Source organism: Nannobrachium achirus (assembly GCF_963921795.1).
Source record: "Nannobrachium achirus genome assembly, chromosome: 11".
Taxonomy (NCBI): Eukaryota; Metazoa; Chordata; class Actinopteri; order Myctophiformes; family Myctophidae; genus Nannobrachium; species Nannobrachium achirus.
The window spans coordinates 5897383-5913545 of record NC_137820.1 but is presented as its reverse complement, the minus strand read 5'-3'; the positions used below and the strand labels follow the sequence as shown (position 1 = coordinate 5913545).

Below are 16163 nucleotides of genomic sequence, written 5' to 3'. Positions count from 1 at the left end.
TGAAAATGAACTCTTTTGGTATGAGGTTTCCACACGACAGCGACAGTAATGTGTGTGTGTGTGTGTGTGTGTGTGTGTGTGTGTGTGTGTGTGTGTGTGTGTGTGTGTGTGTGTGTGTGTGTGTGTGTGTGTGTGTGTGTGTGTGTGTGTGTGTGTGTGTGTGTGTGTGTGTGTGTGTGTGTGTGCGTGCGCCGTGTGTGTGTGTGTGTGTGCGTGTGCGTGTCAGGTGACAGAGTGTGAGATCTTCCTGTCTCTGCTGGTGAAGTTCCTGGATGGAGAGAAGCCCCAGTGGTTGAGAGCAGTGGCCGTGGAGTCAGTGCACCGGCTGTGTGTTCAGCCTCACCTGTTACGGTAACAGCAGGTCGTCCAATGATCCGTGGGTTGGCGGTTCGAATCCCGGCTCCTCCTGTCAGTTTACAGTCTAGGCATTTAGCAGACGCTTTTAATCCAAAGCGACTTACAATAAGCAGATAATACATCACTATAATAAACAAGGTAATATGTCAGAACATCAACAACAATATAACAAATGCATATGAATATCAATCTAGAAAAACAATATAATCATTAAAAAAATGTTTCTAAAAAAAAAGAAAACAAAAACACAGCTAACTAGCTTCATGTATTGTCATTGAGTGTTTCAGTAGTGCTATGGGTTTAGGTGGAGTCTGGAAAGGTGAGTCTTCAGTCCACTGCGGAAGCTAGGGAGTGAGTCTCTAGTTTTAAGTGCGGCAGGGAGTTTATTCCACAGTTTGGGTGCCTGGAGGGCAAATTGTCTCGGACGAGTGGATTTTTGTCCTGGGGCTTTTAGCGAGGGTTCTGTCAGCATCCCTGTGTTGGCTGAACTGAGCGAAAGGGTGGGATCCACATGGCGCAGTGTCCTTGGGCAAGACACTGAACCTCACATTGCCTCCAGTGAGTCGGTCGGTGCTAGCCTGCCACCATTGGTGTGTGAATGTGTGAAGTGAGGGCGCTGGCGCCGACTGTTCGCCGATTCACCTCCCAATGAATGAATGAACCATTGTAAAGTGCTTTGAGCACTTAGAAAAGTGCTATAAGAATGCAATTGATTAAAAGCCATGTTTGTGTGCTCTCTCCCTCTCTCCCCTCAGGTCGTTCTGCCAGTCGTACGACATGAAGCCTCACTCCACCAAGGTGTTCAGAGATATCGTCAACGCTCTGGGATCCTTCATCCAGTCTTTGTTCATCATCCCCAACACTGGCAACCCTGCTGCTGCCAACCCAACCACTGGTGAGTTCATATCTCTCTCTGTATCAACCCAACCACTGGTGAGCGACTACAGTGCATGCACGCACCCAATGGAACATCATTATGAATATAAATGTAATTTCTGATTGCCTTTTTAGGCTTCGTAATCAAAAATTGCACAGGAATGATATGATGAATAACCTACTGTAAGTATACAAAGAAATTGACATATTTCATAATTTTAAACTTGTACAAATTTCAGAAGTAGCAGGCTTACAACGCAAATAGAAGGCTTACAACGCTTCACGGGTGACGCGTTGTAAGCCTGTAGATCTGCTATTTCTGTTTCTGCTTTCATTTGGCCAATGTTTGACCAGTTTTCATATTATAGTTTGTTCATTACTTTTGATGCAGTAATGTTCTTCTTACTGCATCTCCAAGGTGCAGAAAAATAACTTTTCACAGGCACCTCAGAATTTTCACAATTTCGTAGTTATTGCCTACCCTGTTCCGAACAAAGTGTGGAGGTTGGTTGTTGGACTATGTTTTTGCCCTAACTTGTCGTGCATCCTTCTTCCCCCCTCCCTGTGCCCTCCCTCTCCTCCCTGTGCCCTCCCTCTCCTCCGTGCAGGGGGGTCGGCGTCGGGGGCCCCGGGGCCCGTCCAGGGGGGCCAGGGGACGGGCGGGGTGGGCGGCAGCCTGACCACCCAGGCTGCCTTCGAGTACCGTGGCACCTGGATCCCCCTGATGACCGTCAGCGTGCAGGGCAGCGCCAAGGCTACCTAGTGAGTACTGTCACCATGCACGCACACACACACACACACACACACACACACACACACACACACACACACACACACACACACACACACACACACACACACACACACACACACACACACACACAGTCACACACCTTGTTAGTCTCCGTCATTTTCTGTCAATTTAGGCATATACTGTAGCAGAGGTGTTTTATCCAGATATGACAACAAAAGGTAAATGGTGCATTTATATAGCGCCTTTATCCAAGGCGCTTTACAATGATTGTGCATTACATTCACCCATTCACACACACACACACACACATTTATTACATTCACCCATTCACACACACATTCATTAAATTCACCCATTCACACACACATTCATACACCGATGGCAGAGGAAACCATGCAAGGCACCAACCTGCTCACCGGGAGCAATTAGGGGTTCAGAGTCTTGCTCAAGGACTCTTCCACACTAACTCTGGGGGAGCCACGGATCTGGTGTTAAACACACTGTCCCTGTATCAAGCGTCATGTGTTTATTGGCATCATAATGAGCCATGACTTCAGCTGATGTCACATGAAGAACCACTGCCTCCGTCACACTGCTTTAGTGACACTGCAGTGTTTCCCAGTCGCACTGTTTCGGTGGTGACACGCTCCAGTGTTTCCCAGCGTATCTGTTTTCAACTCACAGGGGGCAAAAGGATGGGAGCCATCAGATCTTCCCCACCCCACACCCTGCCAGGAGCTTACCCCCCCGGCTCTGTCAGCGTCAACGCTGGGAACGCTCCCGTCTTAATTAATGAAGGGTGCTCCACTGCCGACGTTGTGCTTGGACGGCGGATGCCCAATTCGCCCCTGTCCATTTTTTGACGCCTACACAGCACCGTCTTTTGGGTGGAGCCCAAACGTCAGCCTTAACGTCACTGTCACGTTGAAACCTTGTATGTCCAAAACCATTACTTTTCAGGAAAAGAAGAAAAGAAGAAAAAAAAGATCCAGTGTAGTTATTATTCAGTCACAAGCTCTTGTTATCAAGAAAAAATGGGATACAAGTTTTCTGCTTGACCGTAAGGATAAACAGTATTGTTATGAAGACAGAAGGAGATACAAGGTTTCTGCCTGGCAGTACGGATGAACAGCATTGTTATAAAGACAAGGAGATACAAGGTTTCTGCCTGACATTAAGGATGAACAGCAGTGTTATAAAGACAAGGAGATACAAGGTTCCTGGCTGACCGTATGGATAAACAGTATGGTTATAAAGACAAGGAGATACAAGGTTTCTCCCTGACATTAAGGATAATCAGTATTGTTATAAAGACATAAGGAGATACAAGGTTTCTGCTTGGCAGTAAGGATAAACAGTATGGTTATAAAGACAAGGAGATACAAGGTTTCTCCCTGACATTAAGGATAAACAGTATTGTTATAAAGACATAAGGAGATACAAGGTTTCTGCCTAACATTAAGGATGTTATAAAGACATAAGGAGATACAAGGTTTCTGCCTGACAGTAAGGATAAACAGTATTGTTATGAAGACATAAGGAGATACAAGGTTTCTCCCTGACATTAAGGATAAACAGTATTGTCATCAGTCTTTGCAGCTCACTGTTTTACAAGGTCTTAAAAGACAGGAAATTGCAGCGATGGCCAGAGGGCCAGAAGCCTTGCTTTACGACAGAGAGGTTTTTATTTATTCTATAATTGGGTCTTTCCTCTGAAGGTAATGTGATCTGCTTGTTGGGTAATCCAGTACTCTAGAGTAGTATATCATTTATGTTGCTGGATTCTTGTCATTTTTTAGAAGGGAAGTCCTATTATGTTTTATATTACACACTGTAATGCATATTGAATTAAGGCGGAGAGACGATACCCCATGTGGTTTAGAAAGAGATCGTTGTGCGTGTGTGCATGTGTGCGTGTGTGCGTGCGTGAGTGAGTGAGTGTGTGTGAGAGTGCGTGTGTGTGAGTGCGTGTGCATGTAAGGCGTGCATGTATGAGACTGACAGCTTGTACGCGACCAGACTGGGATGTAAACAGAAGCAGATGTCCAGACAGATGTACCGTATGACGTGCAGTGCACAGGAGTTCAATCACGCTTTTGAACAGTGGTGGAAAAAGTACATGTTTTACTTAAGTTGTTATTTTTCTGTTCTGAATGAAAGAAAATACTATCGCCAATACATCTAGGACAGGGGTCCTCAAATACAATCTTGAAGGTCCAGAAATATTTTTTTGAAACATGTCCGGGTCCGAAAAAAAGGCGAAGGCTAAATAAGGCGGATACATTTATACAGTATGTACTGTATGTATGTATGTTTCATTAGAATTGGTTATTTTAATTATTATTATTATTATTATTAAGGAACTTTGGAAATCTCAGTTGGAACTGTTACCCCTGCTACCCGATGCCGGATAAGCGGTTGAAGATGGATGGATGGATGGATGGATAATTATTTATGCATGTAGAGTAGGCTACATTATGTACCATTTAATGTGTAGCAATAAAACACTGGCTTATAGTTTAATTATTGGAAACTAAAGAGCCTAAATGCAATATTAGTCTTGTCGTTCAGAATGGAAAATAAAGTGGAACTTAGCATGAGGGGGAGAGGATTACTTGACATTCAGTTGACACACGTACTGCACAAGCCAGACTGTGCTGATTGCCTATGTCAAATGACCGGTCAAATCAGGGTCAACGAGTCATAGTTATTAATCTAACACAGCCTAGGATAGCTGGCAATAATATGCGACGACACATCACATTGTTAAAGACGCATGATCACGCATCGCGACCATTTCTCGTCTATGCAAGCAGTTGGAGCCTTACATCATGGATTTTAATATGTTGCTGTTGTCCTCTCCAATTGAACAGCCAAAGGTAGTAGAAGATCTCTAAGTTATTAATCCAGTGGGAGCAATGGTTTCCAAGAGGTTTTAGCAACTTTGTTCAGGCAGCGAGCGGCATGAGTGTGTGGAGAGGGGAGGGGAGGGGGGAGCAGCATGGAGAGCAGACTGTGTCGGAGGGAAGGAAAACCTTTGATCTACAAGCCCACAGCACGTTGCATCCTTGACGCTTTGTGGGCTTGCAAATTGGAGGAGGGGTGTGTCTTGTGAGCCTGTGTATGTGTTTGAGCGAATGAGCACATACACACACCCACGCACACACAAACACACATCACACACAGTCAGTCCGATACAACTGTGCGGAGATTTCTCAGAAATGTGCCGTGGTCCGGTCGGAGGTGCGCCGCGGTACGGACATGGACCGCGGTCCGCCTATTGAGGACCCCTGATCTAGGACATACTGAGTTTCCGAAATAAGGTTAAAATCAGTAACATTTTGGGCACATAGGGATTCTTGGTGTCATCGTAGGCACCCACTGTGTTGTTTATACAACAAATAAAACCAACAAATAAAAATACTAATCTTTGTGGTCCCCCCTCCCGTGCAGCCTGGAGATGCTGGACAAGGTGGAGCCTCCGTCCATCCCAGAGGGCTACGCCATGTCGGTGGCCTTCTCCGCCCTGCTGGACCTGGTGAGAGGAGTCACCTCCATGATGGAGCGGGAGCTGGCCCGGGAGGAGGCCGAGCAACATGACTTCAGAGAGAACAACCCCGAGAAGGAGTGGACCCCCACAGCTGGTGAGTTCAGAGAGAACCACCCTGACCAGGAGTGGACCCCCACACCTGGTGAGTTCACACTAGAGAACCATCCTAAGAGGAGTGGAACCCCACACCTGGTGAGTTCACACTAGAGAACCACCCTGACCAGGAGTGGAACCCCACACCTGGTGAGTTCACACTAGAGAACCACCCTGACCAGGAGTGGACCCCCACAGCTGGTGAGTTCACACTAGAGACCCATCCTAACAGGAGTGGACCCCCACAGCTGGTGAGTTCACACTAGAGAACCATCCTAACAGGAGTGGACCCCCACACCTGGTGAGTTCACACTAGAGAACCACCCTAACAGGAGTGGACCCCCACACCTGGTGAGTTCACACTAGAGAACCACCCTAACAGGAGTGGACCCCCACAGCTGGTGAGTTCACACTAGAGAACCATCCTAACAGGAGTGGATCCCCACACCTGGTGAGTTCACACTAGAGAACCACCCTGACCAGGAGTGGACCCCCACACCTGGTGAGTTCACACTAGAGAACCACCCTAACAGGAGTGGACCCCCACAGCTGGTGAGTTCACACTAGAGAACCATCCTAACAGGAGTGGACCCCCACACCTGGTGAGTTCACACTAGAGAACCACCCTAACAGGAGTGGATCCCCACACCTGGTGAGTTCACACTAGAGAACCACCCTGACAGGAGTGGACCCCCACACCTGGTGAGTTCACACTAGAGAACCATCCTAACAGGAGTGGACCCCCACACCTGGTGAGTTCACACTAGAGAACCACCCTAACAGGAGTGGACCCCCACACCTGGTGAGTTCACACTAGAGAACCACCCTGACAGGAGTGGACCCCCACACCTGGTAAGTTCACTTCAGAGTAGTCTGGGATCACTTCACCTTTCAGGCTTGTAACCGGTCTGGAGCGGAAACCACAGCACATCATGTTGTAGTACTCAAAGGACTACAATTTGGCGGGAACTATCCACCGGAAACAGTTTTAACCCAAAATAATTCCCCTGCGCTCAAGGACATACATTTAGGGCCTACCTAATAAACTCCTTGATGCGGAGTAGTTTTGCTTTTGAAAAATTGGTTTGGTATATGCATCTTTTAGTCCAACTCGTAGCGACTGGCAAGACTACACTAGGCTACTCCAGCATTGTAATAAGGATTGGGGAAACAAACGGAGGGAACCGAATCAAAGCGACGCCGCTTCTTCTAGTCGTTTCCGCGTTGGGCGGAAACCAAACGGCCTGTTGTGAACGAACACCAGGCTTTCCCCCAGAAAGCCTGGTAGGCGAGGTTAGTTCAGAGAGAACCACCCTGAACAGGAGTGGACCCCCACACCTGGTGAGTTCTCCTGGGGGGAGGTGTAGACTAGGTTTTCAAACTTTTTTGACTCTAAAAGGAACTGGTTGGAATAACGTGTTCCTTCCATGCGCTATGTCCAGCCGGGGAATCTCTCCCCTGTCAGGTGAACATAAACTGCTTGGACTCCTCATGCTTAGAAGGAAGCATGAGGTCAGTCCGTTGTCTCCCCAGGTTGGCAGAGGGAGATTACATTAGATACATGGCACTGGGTGAACAACATTGTGGGATAAAACCTTTAAGGGAAAAAAAAAGAAGAAAAAAAAAAAGACTCAGGGCACCCCTGTAAATAACCTTTTCATCCAAGGCACCCCTGAATTACACTGCTCATTTTTAGAATGTTATATCATATTACGTTAACGTTAATATCTACATCCTTCCACCTGAGATATAGTATGTCACGGAGAAATATCTGTTTAAATCAGAACTGACTGAAAATAACATTTATACCACTTGAACCACTTGAACCCCAGTCTCCCTATTCTGGGGGCAAGGTTCACCAGAAATAGCCGATCTGCAAGCTCACAACGCGTCACACAAGCTTGTAGATCTGCTTTTGTTTTTGGTGAAGAGAGTTGAGGTAGATGGACAAAATAACTCGTCAAGTTACTGAAGTGATATTGATGAATTCCAAATATCATCAAAGTATTCTGAGGCACCCCTGCACTGGCATCACAGCACCCTAAGGTGCCACAGCACCCACTTTGGGAACCCCTGGCCAAGTGCTTCTCAAGCTGTAGATGTCATGGAAACTGTCGTCTGTTACTCATTTCTGTTCACAAAAAAATACATTTCATTTTTTAATGTATCCGTGCTCCAGACTGTGTGTACGGAAGCATTTAAAAATGAGTGGGAGACAACAGTCTGTTCCCACAAGACTAGGTTGGACCAAATCATTAACAGCTCAAATGTTGTGAAATGTGACGTGTAGGAATGTTAAACAGCTACGTATGTCTCTGACACCAAATACTTTAATGCCATGTCTGTCTGTGTTTGTCATCTGAAATGCCACTCTTGACTGGAAGCACTCTTCTGACCCCTGGTGGCCACTATTGGACCTGTGCAAGTGTGCATGTACACCTTCAGTAGCACTGTGTATTACACAGCACTAGTTTGCACGATTCAAGATGTACCAAACTCATGGAAACACTTTCAGAGAGTCAAGAATAATTAACTCTCATACATTGAAGTGTGGAATAAAATTGTATTCTGCCTAATAGACAGACAGACAAGGCATTTAGACTTTCCTGGATGATCTATATAAGAGAGTAATTTTGTGTGTGTGTGTGTGTGTGTGTGTGTGTGTGTGTGTGTGTGTGTGTGTGTGTGTGTGTGTGTGTGTGTGTGTGTGTGTGTGTGTGTGTGTGTGTGTGTGTGTGTGTGTGTGTGTGTGTGTGTGTGTGTGTGTGTGTGTGTGTGTGTGTTTCAGGAGGTCATGTGGTGTGGGAGGAGATGGTCAGTGCTTGTTGGTGTGGTCTGCTGGCTGCACTGTCTCTGTTGCTGGATGCCAGGTACACATGTTAAAAAACCCATTCAGAACAGGTACACAATACTGTGTATCATTATTTTATGCTTTAACTACTGAAAAATAGCAGATATACAAGCTCACAGCGCTGCAAGCTTGTAGATCTGCCATTTTAGAAAAACTGTGAAAATTTGAATTTTGACCCGATTCTGTAAGTGTCTTTTGAATCCTCCAATTTCTTTTTTATAAAACCTATGTTTCTATGTCAGCAATCTGGACAGCCATCGTCAAAGAAAAGGTCCTTTTCACTTAACTGGAGCTCAGTCTGTTCTTGAGAGACTACCATGTCAGTGGTTCTCAAACCTTTTCATTGAAGGACCCCCAAACTGATATGTATTTGGCCACGGACCCCCATCTCAAAATATTGAGTTACAAACGTTTGCTTTAAAAATACATAATATTCAAAGATTTGCACACATTTTCATGACTTTTTCAAAAATAGCAGATCTACAAGCTTGTAGATCTGCTATTTTTCAATAGTTAAAGCATTCAATAATTCTTGGCCTAAATGGGTTAACTCACCCACTGCCACATGACACATTTGACGAGTTCTGGAGGCTGTCCAATACGACCATTTAATTAATTAGATTAATTAAAAAATAGTTTCAATTAAATAATCGATTAATAGCCAATCCCTATTTTGGGTATGTTATTATAGGCGATTTCACCAAATAAACAAATACATCAAATAGGTGGAAATAGCACACGATTTAACACATCTACAAGCTCACACAAATAAAAATATAAAAAAGTTTAGGCCAAATATTTTCCTATTTTTGCAGATTGATTTCCTATTATGCCATGCCCAAAAGAGAGAGGCTGCTGTGGTTAAAAAAATAAATAAAAAATAAATCATGAGATGAAGAGAAATGTTTTGAGAGTATCCCCTTTGTAGAGTAGAATCGTGTCTGAAATCCTAAACTTAAACTCATATAAGGTACACTTTTCCATTGGGGGGAGAAAAAGTAAAAAAAATAAAAATAAATAACTTTCTCCGTGGCTTGGCAAAATGATAAAAGCATTGATGTGCACATCAATGCTTTCAGTTGAAGGGGAGCCTCCTTCATCAGTGCACCCTAACCAACAGAACAGCATGCCTGCTGGGACCACAAGTACTTCCATAAAGTATCTCTCTCTTCTACAAAGGAGATCAAACTTTAGCTTTAATCCATTCAGAACGGGTACACATTATTGTGTATCATTATGTTATGCTTTAACTATTGAAAAATAGCAGATATACAAGCTCACAGCGCGGCACCGAGTGCCGCGCTGCGAGCTTGTAGATTCGCTATTTTTGAAAAATTGTGAAAATTCGAATTTTGACCCGATTCTATAAGTGTCTTTGAATCCTTCTAAGGTTTTTTGAAAAACCCTATGTTTCTATGTCAGCAATCTGGCCAGCCATCGTCAAAGAAAAGGTCCTTTTCACTTAACTGGAGCTCAGTTAGTCTGTTCTTGAGAGACTACTATGTCAGTGGTTCTCAAACCTTTTCATGTGAAGGACCCCCAAACTGATATTTATTTGGCCACGGACCCCCATCTCAAAATATTTAGTTCCAGGGACCCCCCAGAAGCCAAATTTGAGTTACAAACGTTCGCTTTGAAAATACATATATTCAAAGATTTGCACACATTTTCACAACCTTTTCAAAAATAGCAGATATACAAGCTCGCCGCGCTGTGAGCTTGTAGATCTGCTATTTTTCACTGGTTAAAGCATTCAATAATTCTAGGCCTAAATGGGTTAAAGAACAGAATCTTAACTGTAGCTGTCTAGTGTCTCCCCTCCCACTGAGCTGCTGGGATTTGGCTTTATTTTCACTGCAGCCAGACACAAAACCAACCTCCCAGAGACTCCACTACCTCCTGACTGTACTGTATCACACTTGTTTAACAACTAAAATTAGATCCTAGTAAGCGCTTCATTGTATCTCATATAACATTGAATGACCGACGGATAGAACACTGTACTATGCAGAGGATAACTTCATTAGCAAAAGAAAAAGATATATAGTTATAAAGGAGAAAAATAAAATAAATAATCAGTATTTACAGAGGAAAAGGGAAGGTACAGGTCTCAAGTAGCAGCTGCCTGTAATTAGCTTTTCAGAGCGGTTTTAAAGGAAGTTAGGGATTTACACTCCTTTAAGGCTTTCGGTAAGACGTTCCACATTTTTGTGGTATTGCAGGAGAACGAATTTGAACCTTTTTTTTAAGGCTGGATTTACACTGGCAGCCAAATCCAGCCTGAATCAGATCTGTGCCACATCCAGATTGGAATCCATTTGGTTTAAATGGTCAGATGTTCACATGGAACCAATCAGATTCCAATCTGGATGTGACACCGATCTGATTCAGGCTGGATTTGTCTGCCATTGTAAATGTGGCCTTAGAGCCAAATCTGTGTTGAACGTGAACTGTTGAACGTGGCTGTCACAATTATTACATAATCGTCTAATCGCGATTATTCAACATAATCACAATTATTTTTCCATGTTGAAAAATGTTCATATATTAAAAAAATAAATACAAAAATAGTGGAAATGGCAGATCTACAAGCTCACAATGCGTCGCAATCAATGTTCTTTTTAAGTGTAAAGTTGTCAAATATGTCAGTAATTTCTTAGTATATTTAGGTTATGTGTCATATCCAACCATGTGCAACTTCAAAGCCTCAAAGCCAAACAGAAATGTAATTGTCAACGACAAAAACACAATTAAATCGTTAATCCCAATTATTTGAGTGACAATTAATCGTTGTGTAAAATGTCATAATCGTGACTGACAGTCCTGACGTGAACCTAAACGATGGATGTTTGTCCCCAGCACGGACGAGACGGCCACAGAGAACATCCTGAAGGCGGAGCTGAGCTTGGCGTCGCTGTGCGGCCGGCTGGGTCTGGTGACGCCGCGTGACGCCTTCATCACCGCCATCTGCAAGGCCTCGCTGCCCCCCCACTACACCCTGACTGTACTCAGCAGCAACACCGCCAACCTCAACAACAAAGGTACTGATCACTGCTCTCTTTATTACCATAACAACCTCAACAACAAAGGTACTCACTGAGGAGGGGTGGCCTTTGGTGATCGGAACCTTTTTATTTTTATTTTACATTAATACTTGAATCCTAGAATCCTTATTCTGAGGGGAGCATTAGAGGGTTGGTGTAGAGGTAGCTCTGATCCATCGCGCCACCTCCAGTGACGCTCTGACAGACCCGTCGGCAAATGAATAGACGGCGTTTTCTCAGCCCCTACCAGCGCTCACCAAACAAAGGTAGTTTTGCGTCGTTGAAAGTCTATTCTCCGTGGTGGTGAGCCCCTCAGCACCCCACCCAATCATTATTTTTGTCATGAAATAAAACGCACCCACCTCGAGCCACCCAACTTCCACCGCAGATACAATGGTTCACAACCCGGAAATAAGTGGCGGTCGAGGTGGATGCACTTTATTTCATGCCAAAAATAGTGGGTGGGATGCTGAGGGGCTCACCACCGTGGAGAATAGACTTTCAACAACGCAAAACTACCTTTGGTTTGGTGAGTAGTGAAGTAGTTCTGTTTATTTTGACTGAAGTTGAGCGCTGGTAGGGGCTGAGAAAACGCGGTCTATTCATTTGCAGACGGGTCTGTCAGAGCGTCACTGGAGGTGACGCGATGGACCAGAGCTAGTGTAGAGGGAAAAAAAGAGCAGACCATGTACAGACAAGGGTATTTATTGACTTCTTCTTTCTGGGTTGCCTGCCACGATTTTCTTACTTTTTGCAATTACAAAAGAACCAATCTTAATCAATGCTACCGTTGCTGAGCTAGAAGAAGAGTTATCTAGCAGTGTTTACATAAGAAGTAAACAGGAAGTGGTCAAAGAGAAATGTGTTGTTCCGGCCAAACAAAATACAGATCCGGTTCCGTTTCTGGTCCAAACCGGAAGCACTATTTTTGGGGCACTTAGGCACCTTGGAAGGGCGATCCGATTTTGGATAGTTTTAATCAAATCGAATTAATCTAAACTTAAAAGCGCTCGGGGAAACTAAAAAAATACAAAAAAATACAAAATATTTACAAACAATACCAATGATGAATGCTGTCAAACACAACTATCTACGACAAAGTTTAATCTGCAACTCAATTTTATATAATATTTTGTGGGGTCTTCAAAATATTGAAGACTCCTGATTTAGGGGAAAACGAGTAGATCTACTATTTTCACTATTGATGTTCATTGACAATTTCTGGGAAATATGTCAACGTTTGGGGGATCGATATATCGGTCGTTTTGGAGCTATCGGAGGGGTATCGGATATCGGTGAATTATTCCACCGATATCCGATGTTAATTGTCTGTAACGTGTCTGCGGAGACAGCATGAAACCCTGAGTTATATAGGCCTATTTGTGGGCAATACCAGAATTATCCAGCAGAGTGCAGTATAATAGTCCAAGACGCAAGCCAACACTATAGTGGAGTTGCTGCCTCTCGTGTGTCATTCACTCACCACGTGTGCTGTATAACTCTGATTTTTCATTTTGGGGTGAAGGAAGGTGTGTAGACCTATGTGAAAATCCACAGAGAAATATAGATGTCTGACTAGGCCTACTATATAACCAATTGGAATGAAATCTGCTCAAACTGTCTGATATACGGATACAGAACCATATATACTAAGGCTATATAATGTCTGGTGGACATTTTTTTTAATGTTTTGTAAAAAAAACATATATATATATATATATTTTTTTTTTACTAAACATCGGTATCGATATCGGTATCGGTGCTCTAGCACTCTCCAACATCGGATATCGGTATTGGACGAAAAAATGGTATCGGTCGGGCTCTAAACAGGAATGGCATGAATCAAACCACAGGGATGTTGTCATCCAGTGTTCCTACCAGAGCACACACAGGACATTTCACCACTTCAACCTTCTAGTCTCATAGTCACTATACAGTATATAATATAGAGAAGCTGACTTGTTAGTACTTCACTTGGACAGCTTTCTTTTCCGATTACACCAAATGTCTTTGGCAAAAAAAGCTAGCTAATCTACAAGCTAAAACGTGTCACAACAAGGCAGTGTTTTGAGCTTGTAGATCTGCTTTGTTTTATTATTATTTTTTTACAGCAAGCAGAGGAGATCAGTGTCAGCCATGTTTGCAGAGTCAAACAGGGGTTTGTGGAAAGCACATCTTTCAGAAAGCCTCCAGTTGGACGGACGCTTTGAGTTAGAGTTTATCTGTCGGGTGGTCTCCGTTGGTTTCTCAAATAATGTTCAGTTAATCTCATTAACCCTGCAGGGTTCCCACGGTCATGAAATTCCTGGAAATATTTTGAAATTAGAACATTTTTGGAATTGATCAAGGGTCCTGGAAGGTCCTGGAAAAAATAGCTATGCATTGTCTTTGGTTATTGATTTTGTTAATACCTCTGAAATGACAAATTCAGCATTGGCCAAATTGTCAAATATTAGAGGCAGAACCGTGTTATACAAAATCCCTCAACTTTTAGTGCTCGTAGGGTTGGAGGGTCCCCAGTTAAAATATGATTTTTAAATTTCAGGGGTCACATCCTGAAAAGGTTGAGAACCACTGGCCGACACCACCTGTCTTTGGGCATTGCACACAGGAGTAAGCGACTTGTTATTGAGCTGAATTATTGTTATATAGTCCTGGAAATCGGGTTGAATATTCTGGAAAAGCTTTGGAAAAGTTTTGGAAATTAATTTGTGTGGGAACCCTGGCTTGTAGACCGGCGATCTTCCGGCTTTAAGCTTACTATATCCTTACCCGTCGCAAAGGGATCCTTGCGTGTGTGTGTGTGTGTGTGTGTGTGTGTGTGTGTGTGTGTGTGTGTGTGTGTGTGTGTGTGTGTGTGTGTGTGTGTGTGTGTGTGTGTGTGTGTGTGTGTGTGTGTGTGTGTGTGTGTGTGTGTGTGTGTGTGTGTGTGTGTGTGTGAGGCAGAACGTGTCTACATATCAGTGGATTCACAGTATGTGAACATATGCACACATTCCCCAGCCAACATCCTGCCCCATAATCCTAATTAGAAGACACAGTGTACCAGCCAGGATCACAGAGTTAGGATCATGCAGAGAGATGCTCTCATCATCATAATATATCACAGATCAGAAATACCTCGTACCTATATATTTCAACTCTTTAGGTTTTTGTATAAATTGATGTCCCTACGTCTAGTAGCATACTAATAGCAAAAACGCTCGACACGACGACACACAAGCTCACAACGTGTCAGGATAAGATGTGTGGTGAACACTAGATCTGCTGTTTTTTTTTTTTTTTTTTTTTTTTTAAGGGGGAAGACCACACATTTTCAATATTGAACTATGTCATTAATACACCTTAGGGGAGTTGTGTGGAAATAATTAAAACAAAAGTTCCCCCTCTTCTGTGTTGCCTAGAACTGGAAGATTGATTTTGGGGTTTGTATTGTAAAGTACAACGGTGTGATGTCATCAAGTTGTGATTTACAATACAAACCCCAAAATCAATCCTCCAGTTCTAGGCAACACAGAAGAGGGGGAACTTTTTTTTTCTTCCTCTAAGGTATATTAACTCATTGAATGCCATTTCAAGATGGCCCCCAAGTACCAGACTGCCACTATCCTAGATTTCTAGTGCACGGATCAATTTTTAGTGCACGGATCGTGCACGCCCATGCACCATATATGCATCATATGTGTAGTACTTTTTAACAGCTTTCAAACAAAAAAATCCGCTTGGAAATCCGTTCAGGCCTTCATGAGTTACAAGCCTTCAAAGTCAGACAAAACAAACACTGCCACCTTCCTAAATTTCGAGTGCACGGATCAATCTTTTGTGCACGGATCGTGCACGCCCATGCACCATATATGCATTATATGTGTAGTACTTTTTAAAAGCTTTCAAACAAAAAAATACGCTTGGAAATCCGTTCAGGCCTTCATGAGTTACAAGCCTTCAAAGTCAGACAAAACAGCCATTTTTGACATTTTAAAAGATGTGTTTGTTATGGGGCTAAACATGCAATTTCACAATTGTGATCATGCCTAATACATTTGAGGCATTTTTAGAAAATTTTTTATAAAAAAAAATTTTGAAAAAAAAAAAAAAAAATTTTTTTTTTTTTTTTTCAAAATGGCTTCCAACTCGGGAAACTCGGGCTGTGGCAGCCTGGGAGTACTGCAATAACTCGTGAAACTCGTGCCTTGGCAGTCAATGAGTTAATGACATAGTTCAATATTGAAAATGGGTGGTCTTCCCAGTGAAATTGGTTAAGTGTGTCCGTGGGTTGTATACATATCTAACCAATGAAAAGTACTAACAGATGCTCGTGACTAAATAATAATAATAATAATAACTACATTATATCCATTGAATGTTTTTTCATTTCCTGAAAAGTGAAGCTTTTAGACATGCAAGGTTTCCAACCGACAGTGACTATTATAATAATATATCAAAGCTATGATAACAGAACCCACATCTAGGCCATATGGGAGATGATGAGAGCTCATTAAGATGACTAATTATTCATGGCTTATAGTCCAGGAGCAGACGCCCACTAACACTCTGTTCCACTCATGGGGATTTGGCTTCCATGTGCAACATGTCTGCTTTCTGCTAAACATGCATGCATACTGAATGCCAGCGTGCACG

At 43.2% G+C, this 16163-nt stretch overlaps 1 protein-coding gene across 1 annotated transcript in view; it reads left to right on the top strand.

Moving 5' to 3' along the window:
• mon2 (MON2 homolog, regulator of endosome-to-Golgi trafficking) overlaps window positions 1-16163 on the top strand; it is a 140187-nt gene that overhangs the window by 53745 nt on the left and 70279 nt on the right. The window contains 6 exon segments of the mRNA XM_080737452.1: window positions 227-351; window positions 1113-1252; window positions 1842-1995; window positions 5441-5631; window positions 8419-8500; window positions 11341-11522. Of these exon segments, the coding sequence (XP_080593578.1) occupies window positions 227-351; window positions 1113-1252; window positions 1842-1995; window positions 5441-5631; window positions 8419-8500; window positions 11341-11522 (874 nt within the window).